The sequence below is a fragment of the Apis laboriosa genome, unplaced genomic scaffold (genome assembly GCF_014066325.1).
Source record: "Apis laboriosa isolate Shangri-la unplaced genomic scaffold, ASM1406632v1 scaffold474_cov157, whole genome shotgun sequence".
Lineage (NCBI taxonomy): Eukaryota > Metazoa > Arthropoda > Insecta > Hymenoptera > Apidae > Apis > Apis laboriosa.
The window spans coordinates 20,076-41,004 of NW_025223414.1; the positions used below are offsets into that span (position 1 = coordinate 20,076).

A 20,929-nucleotide genomic window follows, 5' to 3' on the forward strand; every position below is an offset into this window, starting at 1 on the left:
ATCATCCTCTAAATTTCTTAAAAAATCTTCATCTTCACGTGCAAAAAATAAAAATTCCAAAGAATCATAACAGAAATTCTAGTCGATAAAAATATTCTTTCTTTCATTTTTTTTTTTTTTCCTTTTCCAATCCTGTATCAAATCAAAATTACAATTCATTAATCCCTTTCTAACGAAAAAATTTAACAAACGAACAATTTCTTTCCAATCTCCTCCTCTTCTTTTTCCCTCCCCATTTCCTTTTCATTTTCAATGGCAATTCAAGGCAACGCGAGCGCAACATGTATCACCCGATAATACCACGTCAGGCTAAAGTTGCAATGGCAGATGTAGGCGGCTATGGTTTCGGTATCGTGACATCTTCCAGACCACACACGACCCTAAGGTGTCCCTTAATTCCCCCGGGAACCGTTGTTCGCCTGTAATTCTGCGGGAGAACGTACAGAGATTGGCTTAGTCGCATGCTTGCATATAGATAAAGCGACTGCTATCCTATCGCTAAGCTCGCACATACGATGGGGTTGGTGGGAAGCCGAGAGGGTACGTGGCTGAAATGCCTCGAATGCATCAACGACATCAACACCGGGCCTGATTAAATCTCCGGTGAGGAAATGATCGTTGCGGCGACGCTTTGCGCACCTCCATCCGAATCATAATAGGCGGCGACATTACAGGTGATCAGCCGATTTTAATTCGACCACGTGTTACATCCAGGATACATGGCTAATGGGGAGGAAATTGCTTTTGTTCGAAAGGAATGGAATGGATCGCGTATAATTTGGCCCATTACGGCTCGTCTCGATTGATAGATGGCCGATGATGTGTGATGAAAGTTGTTTCGAATTGTTAGACTCCTGTCTATTAACCTTATCCGAAAAATTTGTTATTTCGATCCTTGTACTAGTTGCTCTTCGTAAGACGTATTGAGTTCGATTTGAAACTTTCCTCTTTCCGGCAAAAATTGAAAACTATCGTTAATTTTGACTTATTGTTTTGAATATAATTTTGACTGGAAATATTTTTCATAATAATAGGACTACTTGAACCTGAACATTTTTTAGTGAAAGAGATGTAATAAATAGGAATTAACTTAACTTGCCAATTATAATATTATATTCTTAAATAATACATTATATATAAATAGTTAAAATCACAATTTGATATATTTGAAATGAAAATGTTTCTCATATATCTTCATATTTTATTATAAGCTTATTTCCAAGATAGAAGAATCTTTCAACCCATCCCAAATACAAAAGTATATCGATCAAAACGATTAAAACGTAACGAATCGAGACGTGGTAAATTACGAACGAAACGAGGAGGGAGGCCACGTGAAATTTTGGCTTAGAAACTGCTGTGCCCCGTTGACAACCTAATTCCACCGATGCTCTCTGTTATCTTCGATTGCCTGGATTTCGAGAATGGTAGATATCTAGATTGACTTAACCGCGCGTGTACGCACTGTCAACATGTTCTACATACTATTGTGCGTGTATGTGCGTACAGGTCGGCTTAATATTCGCTAAATGGGGTTGGGGGTTGAACTGGGTCAATTCTGCCACGAAGTCGATCATGGGGGAACGTTGCAAAATCACGTGTCCGAAATACGACGTGGAAATTACTCCTGCAGGCATTACGATGTTTGCATCCGCNGAGGAGGGAGGCCACGTGAAATTTTGGCTTAGAAACTGCTGTGCCCCGTTGACAACCTAATTCCACCGATGCTCTCTGTTATCTTCGATTGCCTGGATTTCGAGAATGGTAGATATCTAGATTGACTTAACCGCGCGTGTACGCACTGTCAACATGTTCTACATACTATTGTGCGTGTATGTGCGTACAGGTCGGCTTAATATTCGCTAAATGGGGTTGGGGGTTGAACTGGGTCAATTCTGCCACGAAGTCGATCATGGGGGAACGTTGCAAAATCACGTGTCCGAAATACGACGTGGAAATTACTCCTGCAGGCATTACGATGTTTGCATCCGCATATATATGTACGTGTAACAACATTTCGTGTTCCGTCAGCAGTAATTCACCGTGACGTGTTTTATATCTGGATAGGAGGAAATAGTGCTTACACGTGGAAGGGAAGGATAATCTCTAGAAAAATCGCATATAAATGATAATACGAGGAATTTTTGCTATAAAATTTGTCCTCCCTGTTGTGGATATCGAAATTTTTTGGGAACAAGTTACACGGTTGATATTAATGGTGTATTTAGAAATTGGGATGGACGTTGAAATTTTTTACAGATAAATTACGGTTGGTTGGTTGGTATTAACTTTTTGGTACATTGTACCAAAAAGATACACGTGGAAATTGGTAATTCTGGTGAACATCGAAATTTTTAGAAATAAATTACGCGGTTGATATTAGCATACCGGCATGGCGAATGATAATTTTAGTAGCGTAGCGAGAATTTTTCATTTACATTTATATTAAAAAATTACTCGTGGAGAGGAGATACGGGAAAAAATAAAACAAAACGAAGAAATTTTATTTCTATTGGTTATCGTTAAAGATTTCGTATTTATAGTATTGGGACGTGAAAAATAGTGGAATTCTTCCTCTATGCGGAATAATAATCATAAAAGTAACTAAATATTTATCGAACTAATACACGTTTATTTTTTTAATTTTTTTATACCTCAGTTTATCAGACTGTCGCATGGTGAAATGATCAATTTCACAAACGCGTGGAATTTTTCGAAATTTAGTGGTTAAACGTGTCGTTAAATGTATCGTGCATCAATTTGAATGCTGGAAGCTGGCCAAATGCTGGCCAATCGGTTTTTGTCAATCGTTTTATAATAAAATGGCAGATCGTGTATTAAAGCGAGCCATGGATCAACGACGCATTCACGTATTTTTCCTATATGAATTTAAACTTGGCCGTAGTGCGGTAAAAGCTTGAACATTCATATAAATATATACTAAATATTCTATTTCGTTTCACTCGCAATTTTTTTATATCAAAATTTTAGTTTAATAAAAATCACGAAATACGAGGAAAAATATAAAGTCGCGTGAGGTATTAAAATATAAATATAAATTACGAAAATTTATTAAAAGTAATAAATTATCGAATATTGTAAATTAATCGAAATAATATTTAGTCGAATGTGAATCGTAAATAGTTTTTGAACGAGATATAAACAGAACAAATTTGACGTATCGGTAAATATAAGAAATATAAGAAATAAATATTAGCAATAAAAAAAAAAGTATCTATTGTCGACACGCGGCACGTGTTATTGTGTGGAAAGTGGTTTAATATTCGGTGAATGGAGAGGTAGAGGCGAGTGAAATACGAGGTTCATGACATGCCTAAATTCGACAACGATTCACGACATGAATCATGCACGCGAGGCATGCGACGTATAAATTAAAGCTAAATACTTCGAGGATTCTTCCATTTGATTTCGAGTTTCACGCAATCCATCCAATAATATAGAATGAACGATATAAATTAATTTGCCCGACAATTGATTCAACAATTTAATAATGAATAATAAATATGAATTATCCCGATGTTTATTTTCATATATCTTCTTTCATCTTCAAACATTCGCACGAATTTTATTATTTTATTTAAATCACCTATCACTTTACATTCTTAAAAAAATAACGATATATAATATATATTAATAATTCTTCTGATGCATAATTTCTCAAACTTTTTAATAACCACATAATCATGATTAGATTTAAATTAAAATAATAATAATTTATTATTATTTTAAAATTAATTTAAAATTAATCTTCCTTATACGACGATTGGCATGCAACTACCCTTATTTATCGATTATGGGGTATTAAGCATCGACTTAGGCAATCAATTGTCTACACACGCCTTCGACGTCATGGTTTAATACTCGGAGAACTCGGTGAACTCGGTGATGGCAGCCCCTAAATGATATGTTTATGTCGCGGTTAACACATCCCTTTCGAGGAGGGCGCGATGCTCGCTCGACTGCCATAAATATTAGCGGGAACGCCGTTTCTAATTTGCAATCTTGGAAATTCGTTGCATTTCAAATTTCACGCGTACCACTGACGAACGAGCTGCTTTGCAAGGCAGAATAAATGGAAATGAAAGTGTAAAGCTGCCCGCTAATGATCCTGGAAAATGTGCGCCCTCGAAACTCTCGTTTCTGGTTACGTTCCTGCATTGAATTTCTCGAATCGTTTCGCCAATTTGTCTCTTCTTTCTCCTTTTACTTTTTCCTCTTCTTATCCCACCTCCTCTCTCCGCTCTTTTTCTTTCTTTCTGGTATCGATTCGGGGATCGAGTTTCCATCGAGATGCCCCCCGAGCGATAGACAGGATCTTGTTTCGAAAGTTGTTGCGCTTTTGGGCAAACTGGGCAAGGATTATTCTTTCCATTAGGGGAGAAAGTTTATAGGGGAATAGTCTTTTTTGTTTGCATTCGAAGGGAAGAATGGAAAGTTTAATTGGTTTGGAAAGGATCAAGGATGGATCATTGAAAATTTTGTTAATAAGATGACTCGTGTGATAAATATTTGTGGAATATTTGTGGAGAAATTTTTATTGGATCTTCGAAATTTTGATAATAAGACGAATGCGAGAAATTTTTTTTTTTTTTTTTAATTGAAATTTTTGTGGAAGAATTTTTGTTGTAGTTTGTTAAGAGGAGGGAATATTGGTGGACGTCGGAAATTGGATTTCTGTTTAGCTTTGTTAAACTAGTTTGATCAGGAATGAAGGTATGGAATTCTTGGGGGATTAATCTTTCTTCGTAATGGCCTTCTTGGCAGAAGGAGAACAATAAGATTAGCATAAAATCGTTAAAGGAAGTGTCTTGTAGGTTTAGATACATGGGGTGTTGGAAATGGATATTTAGTAATTTGAATAAAATTTCGTCCAATTGAAGATTTTGTAATTAATAATAGATTTAAATCTAAATAAAAATAAGACATCTTAAGTGAACAAATAATAATTAAATTGAAAATCGTAACGAATTTCAATATTTCGAGTCAAATTCAACCTTTGTTAGTTTCTATACTTTCATTCAAACTCAATTCTCTTTAACTGTTAAAATTAATTTCAAATATTAAGAAAGAAAATTGATATTTCTAATTATAAAAAATGAAGAACTTCATAATTGAAATTGTATTTTGATTATTGGAGCTTTTTCAAACCTTTTTAAACAGCTAATAAAATAATAATAATAAACAATATGAATTGAACAAATTATATATATTTATTTATAAAGAATAATAAAATAAAATAACCTAGACCAAGTCCCTTTTAAAAATGATTAAAATCAATAATTTTCACACTCGTAATTCTTCCCAATAAAATGACCACAAAATGTACACAGCCATGATTATAATTCTCCACGAAGTTTCAACGATCTACATCCATTTTTGTCACCCCTAATGACCAGCATACGTTAGTCACTTGAACACGTTTTCATTGTTGGCCCATTACATAAACGTTACGCCACCTTATAGAACAGATACACTGCCTAACAATCCTTGAATATAGAACAAGTTATAGTGCTCTTGCTACCCCTTCCTTTCCACATTCGACTCTGCTATACAGATTGTTTCCTGTTTCGAAATTTAACACAATGCAACGAGAAGAGAGAGAGACAGAGAGAGAGAGAGAGAGAGAGAGCTTATTGAAATTCTGGTTGGTACGTTCTCCACGTTCATTGATAAACTTCACACGGTGCTGCATTTTGCATCGTTAAACAGTGGATACAGTTTAAATAACAAGTTTCGAATTTAAAAAAACAGAAAAATGCTTTTTATAGAATTTAAGTTCCGCGAAAAAAAAAATATATGATCGAAGAGAAACTTTTACTTTTTTTTTTCTTTTTGATTAAAAATAAATAAATTGTTATCAAATATTATTAATTTTATTTTTATTGCGAAATAGTGTCTTACGTTCGTTAAAAACTTGCTAATTTTAATTGTTGATTCTTCGTGTTTCGTATTTCATACTAAAGAACGATTTCCCTCAAAATTAAAAAGTTTTTTTTAATTAAACACGATTGGGCCGAGGAAACTCCGAACGCGTACACGAAGTTAATACAAACTAAATAATCGTCTGAAAAACTGGGGGAAAAAAACATTTAATTATCGGTAAACGTGAAAGAAAAATCACGTAATATAGACAATCTCAAATATGAAAAACTTCCGCCTCGTATAATTTTTACCAAACAAAATTTCAAGTAGAATAAAGCATTATATACAAATTTTCTATTATCAAAATAACGACAGCAGCAAATGAAAAGCAAAGATAAAGAAGAATGTTTCTTAAACTCTCAATCTAGAAATAAGCACATCCTTGCTCCATTAAAAATTGAGCAAGGTGATACATTAAAGATAATCTACATTACATTATCTATAAACATATATACACAAATTTAACGAAATGATTCACAATTCATCTAAATAATTTACCTCAAAAAACTGAAAAAATAATAAATATCCCATTAATAATCAACACGTGTTTTCAAAAACTATAGACGACAAACAATCCCTCATGGGGTATACACCGTGTATACTCACGGTACACCACACGATATACTGTCACCGCTAATGTTTGGTCGAGATTTGCATATGTCTGTCTGGCCTATCCATTCCTCCATGCGCCTCCGCGTGTCTCACCTTGTTGTCCCTCGACGTGTATACGACCGGTTAGGTCCAATCCCCCTCCCCCTCTTCCCTGGTTCCCTCTATATCGGGACCGTTATTATACACGCAGCCGGCGAACAAGTGACGCACGCGTGTGTACCAGAATGATCGCCCATTACCTCGAAATAGGGTATTGTGCCAAGAACCTGTTCCCTCCGCCATCAAATTTCTTCGGATCCAACTTTCAAAATCTTGATATTCTCTAAAAAAAAAAAAGTATCGATGTAGTTATCTATCCAAAAATTTATTTTAATTTATATAAAAGATGAGAAACAAGTAAAATCTATTCTATTCTGTTCATCTTATCATTGCCTTTCGTTAAAGTTAATAATATTTCTTGAACTAATGATACGAAAAGAAAAAAGTAAGTAATGTAGTTATGTCCAAAAATCCATTACTTTATATAAAAGACGAGAAACAAATAAAATCTATTTTAATTCTGTTCATCTTATCCTTGTTAAAATATTTCCTAATGATTCTTGGACATAAGTAGCTGCAAAAGAAAATATATAATTCCATTAAAGAAAAGAAAAACCATTTACTGACTTGCAAATTTTCCGTCGTAAAAATTATAAACGACGAATGACAGGCAATCTTGACGATTCTCGTATCGCATTTTGCCGAGAGAGCACCGAAATGAAAGGGTTAAGTACCTCTCCTTGTCACTAATAGGGTTTATCGATATTGTTCCGACGATTTGGAGAGGGATGCAAGTTTCGCGGCTACTGGTGGTTTCCGGCTTCCGTGGAATTAAGGCGCGGCGATCGTGCTCATCAGAATCGGAGCAGGAAGAAGCTTCTTTTGACGAAGGGGGCGGGGGTGGGTGAAGATGGTTCGAGGATAGCCTGGAGGGGTTGGAGCTCGTTTGTGCGGAGGTTCGAGAGCGATGGGTGGTTAGTTGCGATTGTCGGGCAGAGTTTCGTGAGGATATTTTAGGTTTTGAATGTTTGGAATCGTTGCACCGAGGGTTTCGACTAGTTAGCCCATTGTCTGCGATGCGTTCGTCGGATGAGCAATGGGGGATATGTGTAAGGGGGTAGGAAGAATCGACGCTGATGAAGAATTTGAACATGTGGCTCCATACTTGGGAGCAATAGTACAATAGAATGGATATACGATACGTTTCAGAAAGGAGAAGGAAGTTAGGGAGAGGAGAGAGAGGATTGTATTACGACGAGCTAAGACTTTATTATGATGATACACTCTGTTTCCATTCTTATTTATTTACTATCGGCGGCACGTTAAATTCCGAAACGTAAATCGTGAAACACGAAAATAGATAACACCGACTGATCGTCGGAAGAAGCCGTAATATTCTAATCCGATAATCCGATATGATAAACAGACTTGTTTATATACTATTATATTCCAAGAAATAGACCTCGTCTCTTATTTCCAAAACAAACTTTGTCGATGTTATGTCGTCGTATTTAGTTACGATATACAAATCTTCTATTTATTTTTCCTCGTATGTACCATAATAGGAATAATAACGAGATATATATATATATATATATATATATATATATATATATATTCTCTTAATTTAAATGAAAATATTTCCTAATCAAATCATTTACCATCCAACATCGTTTCTCGTTAAAAAAAAAAAAAAAAAACAAAGAATCGCGTAATCACACGCGTAACCAAGATGAAAAATACGCGAGAGAAAAAGAAAAATATGCCCACCTTTCGTTCCAACGTAAAAATCTCTCTAACCCTATGGCTAGAAACTAATCAAACCAATACCAAAATTCCTATCCTAAACAGAAGAGTCACGGCTCACGTACACGACAAGAACGTGATCAACCGTGGACAGGATTTTTTCCACGCAGCCGAGCCCGCCGGAACCAGTCGAAACCAAAATCGGTAACGAGAAACGCAGAGATCCGTGAACGGATTCTGTTGACGCGAGTGTGGTGGGTTGCGAGCCACGTGATGCCCGTCAATGAGAGCCTTCCTGCTGGAAATTCGGTTCCTCTTCGGCGCGCCAGGTTGATGTATGCAAATGGAACCAACGTTGTAACTACAAAATTTCTAGTCGCCACTGGTCGCGTGGTTTCACCAGACCACGAGAATTATATCAACGAAAAAGCCAACTATCTCTCTCTCTCTCTCTCTCTCTCTCTCTCTCTCTCTCTCTCTCTCTCTCTCTCTCGTTCTGTGCTACTTGTCTATCTCTCTCTTCGTCACTTCCTCTTGGAGAGCGCAGCGAATGTGTGCTAGTTTCGTTACTTGATTTGATCCGGCAGACTGGGCCGTGACAAACGCAGTATGTCCAGAACGGATAAGGGAATTGTGTTTACTCGTAGTTTGCATACTAGTTACCGCGTTTGCCACCCACTTTACGCAGTAAAGGCCCGTAAACATCTTCGGCAACGAGGGACCACTCGAAAGTACGAGAAAGTACCCTTTGTCTCCTTTGCCGCTTCCACTTTCTTGAACCCCCTCCTTCCCGCTCTTTCCTCGTCCTTCAACTATTGTTTCAACTCTCCCTCTCCTCGTGATCGCCATGCGCATTGAACGCAGAGGAAGGGTGGATGGATTTAGATCGTGACCGCGGGGAATTATGTTTGGACGACGAATATCGATTTTTTTTTTTTTTTTATTCGAGTTCGGTCGGATGCTGGGGGTTGATGAGATTCGAATTTTTTCTTTCTTCTTTTTTTTTTAAATTAAACAGTGCGTGCCAATTGATTGCACAATTCGCGCATCAACTTATTCTTTAAATTGTTAAATAGCGAGGAGAGGAGATTACATTTCTCTGGATCCCTCGATAGAAGAAATTTTTCTGTTTGATAATTCTTGTATTAATTATAAGTAATTGTATAATATATTCATGTAAATGTTATGATGTTCCATTATTTGAATTTAAAACAAATGATTTTCTTTGTATAATTGCTTCCCCGTATATAAAGTAACACTGAGAGGAGAATTATCTTATCGTAATTTAATAAAATTAATAAAATTAAGATAATGTAGATACATTAATTATCTTATTATTCTTCGGAAAAGTAGATGAATTCCTCTTCTTCACAAGTAGAGCAATTGTATTCAGTCTATACGAATGAAATAAACCATTACACCAAATATCGACGGGCAAAGAACAAACTTCATCTTAATTACACTCTTTATAATACTTTACAACGGTCAAGTTGTAAATCAGCCAAAACATGAACGAGTATCGAATAAAAAGAGTATCGAAAAAGGAATTTTCAACCTATATTCAAATCAACGAAATATTTTTCCCATTCTATCAGATCTTTCGGTTCACCAAGCGCATCCGAGCGTAATTCGATTTCAACGATGGATAACAATTTAACGTTTCACGTTTCATCACGTTCTCGATTCGCAACGATCTCGAGCGTGCAACCAAAAAAAAAAAAATATTTCCCCCCTTCATCTTTATCATTCCCGTTTCGTCAAATACGGGTTTCTCCTGGGGAAGAAAAAAAAAAGAAAGAAAGAAATTGCGAAACTCTCAAAAACGAGGGTAAAAAAAGAAACAAAAGAAAAAGAAAAACAGATGAAAACGGCTCGTTGAAACATTTTAAGACATTTGCATTTAATTTGACGGACCCATCATATTTTCATTTAAAACAGACACCGACCTCGCGCTTCAGCCGTATAATTTCGTCCGTTTTTTTCACTGTGTGTCATCAAAGCCCCCATTTAGAGACGGCCGGATATTTTTGCTTTCAGGTAATAAATTCCAACGGAACCTGAACGAGATCGGCAAGTCCGAGCAAAAATCGAGCGACCCAGATAGGAAAAGAAAGTACGATTGGACCCCGGACAGCGGTAAGCTCTGTTGCTAAACCGTGAGCTAATTTAAAACGAGAGAATGGGCTGACAGACGTGGCTTTCACTTACCTCTCCCTCCCCTTGTTTCCTGTGCGCCTCCTCTCGAAGAATCGTCCATGGTAGATGGCTGACATCGCGGCTTTCTGCGTTTGCGGAATGATAAGTAGCACATCGTGATGCATGGCTCCTTATTATTCGATGTAAATGAGGAAATGAACGAGGGGGAGGGATGTGTGGCTGTGGGTGGAAAGGTAGAGTAGATGGGTGTAAACGATATCATTAAGAAGAGACGTTTATTGATGTGGCTGGAATGTGATTTGCTAAATGTTCTAAATTTATATATATATAAATTTAGATGATATATCTTAGGTACTTGAGTTAATGAAAAGTTGACAGAAAATTGAAGTGGAAGTTGAAAATCTTATTTGAGAAATGAATTATTTTCTAATTATTTTTTTTAGTTTGTTATTTTATAAATAGATAATAGAAAATGAAGGCAACAAATGATAAAGTTATTCGCATATAAGAAAAACAGATTTCATCTTGGATCAACACGAAACAAAGAATATACTTCGTTGTTGGACGAAAGAAAAATAGCTTTTGGGGATAAAAATTTCATTCCATCTTAGAGAAGTTTCTTTATATTTTTGTAGTGAGATCGAATATGAAATATCTAAGTAACAAATGAGATAATAAATATTTAAAATTTATAAATCTATCCATTTTTTCGAATTTATTAATTATCGACAGATTCTACAATATCACGATAAATTTCTATATTACAAATGTGTGCTCTCATTGATCGAGATTTTCGATTAATTTTATTGTGAAACTGTTCATACATTGTACTTGAATTTCATGATAAAACGTTACGAAAATTTTGTTAGAGATTGAGTCCTAGATTATATTCCAAAGTTGGATTAAGTTCTCTTGAAGCAGAACGTGAATGAAATTTTTTTGTGTTATACAAGTTTGCATAGTTTTATTTTTTTTATGAGAAAGTCACTTTTTAAACTTGGATTTTGATCAAAGTTGAGACTAACGTGTTTTTATAAATTGTATGGAATACATTTTTCAGAAACAGTGTATAACAGAAGAGTAAAGCTCATTTCATTTAGCATAAATTAAATACGTCATTATTTATCGTAGATTAATTCTAAATTTTCATAAATTACAAATTAGACGTTCATTTATTAAAAATTAAAACACGTTTTCTAAAATCTACTTGCTCAAAATATTAAAATTCAAGCTTGATACCTCTCAATACCACGGGGTAAAAATATTCCAACGAAACTTCCATACCCACAATAATTACACAGTGAAAAAAGAAAAAAGCAAGACCCCAATCTTCCTCCAATTTCTCACCCTAACAAAGAATCGTTCCATTAAAGGTATTCAATGCCCAATCAACGTTTACCCAGGCAGACGTCTCCAACGTCTACCAAAGAAATTGTCGACTTTCCCGATACAACCAAGAATACCCAACAATAGAAACCTCGATAACAGTAACGAACAGTGTCTCGCAGATCTGAAATTCCTTCTTGGCTGCTCATTAACGGACAGTATCGTCGTCTCGCGTTTCCCAGTCAGAAAAATTAATAATAAACCTCGAACACCGATATCGGCCCTCGCTCCTCTCCCCCTTCCATCCCAGATGGAAAAAAAAGAAAATCGAAAGTCTGATAGAACCAGAGAGCCCATTGAAATCTACGTTGAATAGGGACGAGAATGGGAAATGAGAGCAAGACGAGGGAAACAAAAAACCATCCGCGGCTCGAGGTTGCGGTTCTATCCGGCTATTTCGCGGCTCCGCGCCGGCATTTAAATGACACAGGTCTCGGCCACGAGAGAGGTGCCACACGGGTCCAGGTTTAACCCCGGGGAGAGGAATTCATCCTGGGCCTGCGGCGTTATTGAAATATCTCCTTCCCACCCCGACGATCTCCTCGATCCAGCCACGATCTGTTTCAGAGAGAAGCCTGGGCCTTCACCCCCCTTCTTCCTCCGCCATCGATACACCCGGCGGTGGTTTCCTTTTTAAAAGGAATTTGCATAATAGGAAAGTGTGAAAATCCGTTTTTCTCCGCGGGCTTCGATCTCGATAGCCCTCGTGGAAGTAGGTAATTTCGCTCGGAAGAAGGACGAAAGAAAAAAAGAAAGAGAGGGGGAGAGAGAAGGAATGGAGGAGGAAAGGGGGTTGGTGGGAAAAAGAAACGGGAAGAAGAGGGGAACGCGGGTGTGGAACCGCGAGCCTTCCACAACTTGATAAGTACTTCCAGTTCTTTGGTAGAACCTCGTTGTATCGAAGGTCGAACGCGACACCACCACCCACCTTCCGGTTAAATTCGTTTTCGAAGTGCGAAAAGAGGGAGGGAGAGGGGTCGATATCGAGCAGTTTCGAACTGTCTCGCGCAGCGTTTCGGCATTATCGTTCCATCGAGTTTCTAAAGATGAAGGCTTGCTTCGTTTCGTGGTTGATTGGATGAAGGGAGGAGGAGGTTTATTTATTAGACTTGGTTTATGCATTCGATTCGGGTGAGCCGAGATTTTAACCGACTTTCTATCGCGATTTATCTAGTTTTATTTTTATTGCTGATTTTTTTTAAAGGATAAGAGGGATGAAATTAATGGTTGCGTGGTACTGGAGAGAGATACTGGAAGTGATTTTATACGAAATATTTTGAAATATTTTGAAAAGAATTGTATTGTAATCGGGAATATAACTATGAATGAGTAGCAAGTGTATAAAGAAGATTTGTTTCCCTAATAGAATGTGAAAATCTTTTCTGAACATATGTAACCGAGTTACAAGATTGTTACGGCTATTGACAATATAATTTGCATGATATATCATTTTTTTTATACACGCAAAAGATACAATTTATTGGAAAAAGCATAACTTCTTCTTTTTATAAACAGCATAATAACAAACTATGGATATTACACGCTGATAAAAACAAAAGGGAAGTAGTTGTATATACATAGGTGTATAAATTTAGTTAAGGAACTAAGCAAGACTTTTCAATAAAATTTTATTCTTGTAGAGTATACGGAAGGAAATTGTTACGGACAGGATATTGTATGCATGGATATTTTATGATCATGGGCATTTTACGAGGATAATGTTGTAGATAAAACTTCGAAAAAAGGAATCTATAGAAAGGAAAAGATATCTTGAATGAAAGGCTCGAAAGAAATGTTGAAAAATTAAAATAAATTTTTTAATTCTAAATAAAAAATATTTTTAAAATCCTTTTGAAAAAGGAATTTACCAATTCACAATTTTAGTTAGTTAAATTAAAAGTATTCTTTTACAATTAATCCATTAAAATATAAATCATATTAATATGTGTAATATATTCCTGGAATTTTTCAATAATCGATTCTCAAACACAAAAATAATTGAAGCTTCTTTATTAAGTTACAAGCAATTTCAATTTGCGTTGGATAAAACGAAAATAGAACGAAGTGGAAGTGTGACAAAGGTGTTGCCGTATTTAAATTGCTTACAACTTAAAAATAAATAAGTCTCATCGATATTTCTGCGTATAAACTTTTTTTAATTTCTAGAATTGATTCTCCAAGAATCAATGAATATTTTAATAATATGAATATATATCTAGAATTTATTTTATATAATTAAATGTGTTATTATCCAAATGTTAATATCGCATTTTATGGGAATATTAATATTACAAAAGATTCTGAGTGAATATTTCGAATTAATTCGTATAAACGAAGCTTTAGAGTTATTTAACATAAATATTCTCCATTTAAATTCCAATGTAAAAATCAACAAAATTTAAACGATCGAGATGTCTACTCATGAATTATCTATCTGGTGGTTGGAAATTCGTGTTTCAAGTGAAATGGTTAGCGGCACGAAAAAACAGTGGCGAACAGGCAAAACGAAAATTTAAAATGGACATGTTGGATTGGAACGAAATGTACAAAATCAACATCGTCTCGTTTATTGACAGTAGTTGTCGAGCTCATTGTTGCCTCAGCCCTTTTCCTGCTTGGCTGGTGTTAAAAACATTGTTTTTACTATTTTAATCCAAATCATCATGCTACATCTCGGTAAATTCGATCGGAACGATTCGGATAAATACGGTTTGTAATTTTGAAATTTTTTTGAACGAAACGTGGTTAATGGTTCTCGATATAACAGTTTTCCAATTTCTGGTCCTTTTAATTAAAAATATATATGAAATAGCGAACGACAGAAAATATTAAAATTGGTTGTAATCAATGATTTAAAAAAAAAAAATTTGTATATTATTAAAAATTATTAAAAATTCCCATTAGAAATATTCCAAAATGATTTGTTGTGTACATTTAATTAAATTTTTCAATTTTACGTTGTAAGGATCATAATTATAAAATATTTTCTTAAAATTATTGTATTTAAATCACAAATATTTTCAAAATTTTTTCATTTTTTTTTTTCATCGAATGTCATAATATTTAATAGCTTTTGTATCTTTTACAAAAGCGAAACTGGCTTTCGAGATAACAGATGAAATATCAAAATATACGGTTTGATATACATAAATAAAAAGTCAAAAAAAAAAACATATATATATATATATATATATGTATATATATGTATATAAAAAAAAACAGAATAAAAATTATTTCAACATCTCCATCAAAAAAGTAAATACAATAAAAAAAAAGAGCCACTCGAACGATAAATGAAAACGCTACCTGAATAACGTATAAAACAAAATAAAGCACTTGCAAAATTTTTTTTATATATTCCGTTTTTTTTTTTAATTCCATCGCTTGTCTCATCGCATAAAATAAAAACTCTCATTTCCAATATTTATCTAATATTATTTTCATTATTTTTTCCCCAGAATTTTATAAGAATAAGTATAATAAAATTGAATTTCAACTTCCCTTATAAATCGATTTTTCAATCCCTTTGAAAAATCAATCACATGGTAAAAATACTGAGTAAAAATTCGCTCTTAATTTCTTAATCTCTGAAACAACATACAAATTAAATCCCAATCCAATGTTACATTATCCACAAATCGAAATCTATTTCCAAAAATTGCATTTCCATCGGCGAGTATCGCGCAAATTACCCTTAAAAAAGGGTATCCACCGCAGTGGAACCGCAAAACCGGTTGCGTTGAGAAAGAAAAACGTTGAGAAAGAGAGGAGGGTGTGGAAAACGCGAACGCGAAACGAAAGAAAACAGATAGAAAGAAGGGAGAGACGTCAACGTGTATCCTCGTTTAGCCGAGAAACTAACGGAAAATAAGGAAGGAGAGGGATGGCCCCCCTGCAGGGGGATGATTGGGGTGCGACTTGTTTCTGATTTGTAATTAGAGATGAGTGGGGCCAGAGAGAGAATACATCTCTCGCGGAGCGAGTAATGGCTGAAAGTATGGGCCAGGCCAGCCGGAAGAATAACCGAGTTCTCCTTTTTCCGCCCTCGCCTCCCCTCCTCCCCTGTTCCCGACCTCTCGTCTGGTTTTTCCTCCCCGTTTCCCAGTACTCATCCTTCACCGTCTCGGACGTCTCGTCTCGCCCGAGGAGGCGATCCTTCGCAGCTCGGCGGAACAACGGCCGGATATTTTCAACCGGGAACTTCTTGATTGTCGAGCAACCCTTTCGGGCCAACTCGCGCGATTTTTACGCTACCGACTGCCCATCCGCGCTCTGCGCAATTTCTTGCGCTTCGTTTTATAAATATGAACGAGAAGAGAGCGACCAGGATTGATTTTTCTTCTCTCTTTTTTATTTTTTATATTTTTTTTTGATTTTACATGGGTGGCTCGATTTTAATGGTTGTCGAATTAGAGGGATACTTGATTGCTTCTGAAATTTTTGCTAATTATGCTGTGATAGATCTTGGTGTATTTGATATTTATTTTTACAATCGAGTACAAACATTTTAATCATTTTCTTGCAAAAATGGTGGAATATCGATTGACTGATTATTGTTGCTTGCTATCGATTTGATGGAGAGAAGATGAAAGTTTTAAGCGGGGATGAAAGTATGAATAAGTAGATTTAAATGATTATTAATTAGGTTCTAAAATTTCTCTTCGGTTATTCATTGATGAGTTGGAATCTTTGATTCTTTTCTAACTTTTCAAGTAATAATCATTCTGGAAATAGATCGAAGTTATTTTGAAAAAAATAGAATAGTAAAAGTTTTAAAGAGATAGAATTTTTTAACGCTAAGATGCTTTATATATAGAAAAATATAATGTTTTATTAAAACGTGAATTGAATCCATGAAATTTCATAATAAAATTTTAGAAAATCTAAAATACGATTTTCTACTTTCAGATTCGGCAGTTAACATGACGACAACGGGATTGCTTCTGATGATCACCCTGATCGCAATGTCGATCATTCGATAAGAATCAGGGATGTCTCTAATCTGTAATTATCGGCTGGATTCAAACTGTGAAACGCGAAAGAAAGAAGAAAAGAGAAGAGGAGAAACTGATAGGACTGCGAGAAACATACAGACGTACATACACAAGAGCACACATATAATATATATATATAAAAAGAAGGAAGAATGACTGAGTAGCTAGTGTCGTATTAGAACAAGAGGAAGAGAAAGAGGAAAGGAAAAAAAAAAATAAATTAATAGTAAGAATAATAATTACGCGTGCCAAGTCAGTGTAGAGCGCAGTGATGACGAAGGAACGAGATGTGAGACATCGTGCAAAAGGGAAACGAATTTTCGAATCGATATAACGTATTATGCACGAGACGTGGGAGGTAAGGAAGGGACGGCAAATCACAAAGTGCAACGACTATCGCTTTCAGTGTAACATATTGTATAACGCCGTTAATGTCGCCGCAGAGAACGCGCCAACGATCTCGAGTTTCGATTAACGAGCCTTGAGCCTGTTCGAGTCCAAAACTGGTCCATATTTGTTAACAAGTTTGTCTTTTCTTTTTAATCTTTTTAACCGTATTTACGATTAATCATTAATCTGGAAGATAAATTTTTTTTGAAAAGTATATATATTTATATGTAACATTTCTTCTTTCAAATTGATAGGTTAAAAATTTATTCAAGCATTTTACTCAATGTATGAATAAATGACTAAAGAAGAAGTAAAAATCAATGATGCAAGCGTGAATTGTCCGCGCTATCGATTTCGTTCTCTCACTTTTTTTTTTTTTTTTCCTCCTTGGATGATTTTCCTTTCTCCTTTTTATTCCATTCTGCGAAGTGTTCCTTCTCCGTCGTTTCCTTTTCTCAGTTTTTCTCTCTCTTTCGTTCCTCCGTCGTTTCGTTTCTTATACCAAATCGCGGATCCCATCTGGATACTTGAGATTAAAACGTCAGATTCGGTATAGAAGATGTTCCTCGATGAAGAAGTAGTAGAAGAAGAAAAAAAATATAGGGGGGAGAGGAGGTGGAGAGTACACGAACGTTAAAGGATATTAAAGACGGAATATTATTAATCGCAAATATGTTTAAAATCTTCGAGATTATATAAAAATTCATCAGATAAAAATTCATAGTTTCAATAATTTCTTTATCCAATTCAAATTATTATACGTACATATAGTTTGTAAAAATAGAAAAATATAAAATATGAAAATGTGAATATTATTTGATAATTCTATTTGATCGCTTTACTTTGTATAATTTCATTTTATTTAAAACTTTATGCTCTTTTGAAAATAAATAAAAAAAAAAAAATCTGTTTTAAATTGATTCAAAGAAAATTGAAAAGGATATCGATCACGTTAAAAAATAATATATTTTCATTTATAATCTTTCTAAATAATTTCTTTAAGAAAGAAATATATATTTTTATATAATTATTAAAAGTATCGTAACTATATCTCTCCTCCTATTATTAAAATCTAATTCTATGAATTATTTTCTTATCGAAAGATTTTGCACTCGCAAACAGGCTCAACTTTAGAATAACTTAAAAATCAGGGATCCACGATTACGAAGAAAATTAATTAAACGAGGAAAAAAAGAAAGAAAAGGAATAAAGCGACGCACCGAGGCACTTTTTGTCAAGATTAAAAGTAATAATAATAATAAAAATAATAATAATAATAATAATAATAATAATAATAATAATAAAAATAATAATAATAATTCCACGTCGATTAGACAGCTGCTCAAATTATACTGTATAATATCGAAATGGAAATGGAATATCGAAACGCTTAAAAAAAAAAAGAGAGAAAAAGAAAAAAAAAGAAGAAGAAAAGAAAAAATGAAAAACAGAGAATATATATAAATAACGTGTAGGTATCAATTTTTAAGTGACGAAACGAAGTGGAAATATTTAGAAATAAAAGAATTTTATTCTTATTGTCGGAGCTTCATTAGTTTTGCACTAGGTAGAGGATGAAATCATTTATATCGGATTATAAAAACATCGAAACCCTTTCACGAATAATTTTGCAGGTTTATCAATGACGCGAAATACTACTCACGGAAATTTTCGGTTTGTAAAAAACCGTTTTCTAAACAGTTTATTAATAATCACGAACGTCAATTTTGATGATGATGACATATTCGCAAAAAAAGAAAAAAAAATAAATAAAAAAAAAAGAAAAGATAAAATAAAATGAAAGAAGTGGGTAGAGAAAATGGGGAGGAAGGGGGGGAATAAAAACATTTTGCCACTTTGTAAAGCAATTTGTACAGTGAAAATTAATAACGCGAAATAAAAAAAAAAGAATTTCGATCGATTTTAATCCATCAAGGGTGCTAGTACCACGAATACCTGTGAACGTAAATTAATTGTAATCCTGTGCGCATTAAAACGTTGATGAGAAATATTTTTTTCTTTTTTTTCCTTTTTTGTGTGAAAGAAATAACTGAATAATAGCTAGGAATAGGAATGAAAATTCCATTCCAATTATACGAAGAGATATTTTACAATTCAAATAGGATGAGTTTTTAATTTTTTCTAGTCATCTAAAATATACAGGATACAAAGGAGGATTGGAAAAGTTTCGCCATTTATAAATTACCGATGACACAGTTTTTTTAAAAAAAAACTCAAAGGGATGACGTAAATAATATTATTTCCAAAAAGTTTCTTTAATTAATTAGACCTATATAAAAAAGAATTATAGAAAATTTATCGAAGACAAATAAAAAAGTATTATTCAAATTCTATCATAATATTATTTTAATCATTGCAAAAGATTTTGATTCAAATACACACATATTTAAATATTTAATAATTATCAATTAATCGATAAATTATCACGGAAAGAAATAAAAAAAAATTGATATCGTCATACACTAATTGACTTTCAAAAAAATACTTACAGAGTGATTCTATATCATAGAATGAAAAATGCAAATTTAAAAAAAATCTACGTCATGAGAATTGACAAATCGGAATTACACCGAGGCCAAATCCTTTGTTCGGCCGACGCGCACAATTAATTTATTCACGTGTTAATTAACGAGGTTCGGAATTTCTCTGTGAACGCGCAAACACGGATGGCAGGGGGTGCACCAGTTTAAAGCGGACTTCGAACTACTTAGGAATATCCATTATTCAGCGTACATCTTGTTTAAAGCAACAGGTTCGTGAGTCCCGGTGCTCGAACGGGTTAAAGCCCATGATGGATTAAAGAAGGTTAGCTCAAGGATTACGCGGACTTACTATCGACAGATCTTTAATTTTGTCATCAACCCGATTTCGTACTCGCACTCTTTCTCGCGCAACAATGAAACATTGAATTTTGTAAAGCGTTTCAAGCTTCTATCTATTTCTAAGACATTTATCATTTCTGGAAATTGCAATAATAGATCTAATAGATATCTTCTTTGTATATAAATACTTTTCAAATTAGTGGTATGGGTGAAATTATTTCTAGCTTTATATAATAAAAGATGAGAAAAGATATTTTTGAAGAGAAAATTCAAAGTTTCTTCTTTCTTACTTTTTTTTTTTTTGTAATGTAAACGAATGTAGATAGTGTCCCAGGTTCAACTGCTTCTTTTAAACGTTTCTATTTAGACAAGGAAGCTTTGCTCTTCTTCTTGTGGAAGTATATTCAGGGAAGAGAGAAGAGTTACGACAACAATCTCGAATCTGATTTCGATCGATGTATACAATACAAGCCTCCGTGTGTCGAATTGAATGAAAATTGATGAAAACGAACGAACGCAATTACAGTTTACTGCCAAATCCTGCCCAAAGTATCGCGCGAAATAAGCATTGTAGAATTCATCGTAGAATGTACGCAATAAGCGCTGAATTGTGCTAGTATTGCATAATTCTCCGTGTATTATTACATTACATAGTATATTCTAACCATTGTTTCGTGAATGTAACGACATAACAAACACCTTGATTTGATTGTAACACGATATAAAATTAACGAAACGAAACGATGCTTGCGATATATCTATAATTTAAAATTAGGAAAAAAAAGCCCTAGATTTCTATTTTCCTATAAATCTAATAAA

At 34.3% G+C, this 20,929-nt stretch overlaps 1 protein-coding gene across 1 annotated transcript in view; it reads left to right on the forward strand.

The window, feature by feature from the left end:
- Positions 1-17,992, forward strand: part of LOC122716524 — a 33,069-nt gene extending 15,077 nt beyond the window's left edge. Inside the window, exons 4-5 of the mRNA XM_043939681.1 lie at positions 10,378-10,476; positions 16,792-17,992. Of these exons, the coding sequence (XP_043795616.1) occupies positions 10,378-10,476; positions 16,792-16,865 (173 nt within the window). The 3' untranslated portion in view covers positions 16,866-17,992. The remainder of the gene's footprint in view (positions 1-10,377; positions 10,477-16,791) is intronic.
- Positions 17,993-20,929: the final 2,937 nt, after the last annotated feature.